The sequence below is a fragment of the Kryptolebias marmoratus genome, linkage group LG24, assembly GCF_001649575.2.
Source record: "Kryptolebias marmoratus isolate JLee-2015 linkage group LG24, ASM164957v2, whole genome shotgun sequence".
Lineage (NCBI taxonomy): Eukaryota > Metazoa > Chordata > Actinopteri > Cyprinodontiformes > Rivulidae > Kryptolebias > Kryptolebias marmoratus.
The window spans coordinates 13,176,394-13,178,009 of record NC_051453.1 but is presented as its reverse complement, the minus strand read 5'-3'; the positions used below and the strand labels follow the sequence as shown (position 1 = coordinate 13,178,009).

At 44.9% G+C, this 1,616-nt stretch overlaps 1 protein-coding gene across 3 annotated transcripts in view; it reads left to right on the top strand.

Annotated features, from left to right (window-relative positions):
* The first annotated feature begins 408 nt into the window (after nucleotides 1–408).
* LOC108230596 (LIM/homeobox protein Lhx8) overlaps nucleotides 409–1,616 on the top strand; it is a 4,809-nt gene continuing 3,601 nt past the window's right edge. For 2 of the 3 annotated variants that reach the window (XM_025003923.2, XM_017406944.2), the window contains exons 1-2: nucleotides 409–700; nucleotides 1,368–1,493. In XM_025003923.2, coding sequence (XP_024859691.1) covers nucleotides 632–700; nucleotides 1,368–1,493 — 195 coding nt within the window. In that variant the 5' untranslated portion in view covers nucleotides 409–631. The remainder of the gene's footprint in view (nucleotides 701–1,367; nucleotides 1,494–1,616) is intronic. The other variant, XM_017406943.2, reaches the window with a different exon arrangement.

Below are 1,616 nucleotides of genomic sequence, written 5' to 3'. Positions count from 1 at the left end.
GGGTGGTAATAAATATGGGTCCAAATTGCTTCTTTTTTTTGTGTCAATTAAATCACGAGTGGGATTCGGTGTGTCATTAAAGGCCCCTTCCACAAGCTGACAGCTCAGTATTTTCACAATTTGAAGAAATGTCAAAGAAAATGACACCCTCCGCTGAATTCTGCAATTAAAACTCAAGTAGTTAATGAGACCTCTTCACCTTTTGGTTTGTGGCGAGCTTAACCCCCCCTCCCTCTCCAGTTTTTTCTTTTTAATTGCTGTTATTAAATAAATCAATCCCCCTTTTCCTCGAGACCTCGCGCTGGTTTTCTTGATTGACGCGTAAAATTGGTGTGTTGGTTCCTCAAACCGCAGCGCGCGGATCTTTCTCTCTCCCTTTTTTTCTTTAGTTTTTTTTTTTTTTTTGGCGCACACACGCATGTGCTCGCGGTAGCGCGCGCGCGCGTGGAGTGTTGGCTCGAGTGTTGTCTGTTTTTCTAAGTAATGGCTATCTTTCCCTTCTAAATGTCATTGTGGTTTAATCGGCGGCGTTGTCATGGTGAAAAAGTGAAAGGCATGATATTTATGGGAAGGAGCGGGGGGCTTTTAAGGCAGCTGCAGCCGCGCTCTGACGCGCCGACATCCTCTCGTCATGTGTGAGGACTGCAAAGGAGACGGAGAGCTGCTGGCCAAGTGCGCGGAGGACAGGAGGGACATCATGGTAGGCTGCTCGGAGATTTATTCACACGAACAGCTGCAGAAACGGAACTCTTTAGACTGAGAGAGCTTCTTTTAAAAGTTTTAATTATGACAGGGGGAAAAGAGTCTCGTTAAAAGTTCCTATCTGCTCTCATGGGCACTTTAATTCCATTAGAAGTGTCTCTTTAGTTTCTGACGGGGCTAATCTGTGAGGAATAATACGTTTTCTGTCGATCTTAAAAGTTTGTTTCAGGAAAAGAAAGTTTTCTTTTTTTTAAATAAGAGTCATGCCACGTTTAAGGCGGTTTGCGACCATTATAAAACTCTGTGCGTAATCCTTTTTGATTAAGCTGTATCTTGATTTTTTTCTTTTTTAATGTCACTCACTCGGTCCTGTCAGCAGTTGTGTTTAAAATCAACCTGCCGGGGGATTTGCGGATGAAAACGAGCCCTCACGGCGCGGCCTGGCACATTTACGGTCGCGTTCGTTAATGCGCGTTTTCCTTTTAAAAAATAAAAAAATAAACAGTAAAAGCTGGTATAACGCGGTGAGAACTTTGGTTTTTGTGATTTTGTCTGAAAAGTAAAACTGAGCTCAGACACATCAGCAGTTCACTGCGCGCGCGCGCTCCTGCACGCTGGCTGGCTGGAGGCGCTCCTGTGCGTAACTGTGCGGTGTCCGTCCGCAGGGCGCGCCGGTGGAAGTCCTGGATGAGGACACTTCGTCCCCGCAGGAGATGCCGTCCGCGCCTCTGCTGGGCAGGAGCGTGTGCGCGAGCTGCAACGAGGAAATAGTGGATAAATACTTATTAAAGGTGAGTATTTTACTTGTTTGTTGTTGTATTTGTCTTCATAAAGAGGGACTTTTATTTTCTCCAAATCTATTTTAATCTTTTCGTTCCCTCTGGCGTTTTCTTTTGGATTACAGTGTGATTTTT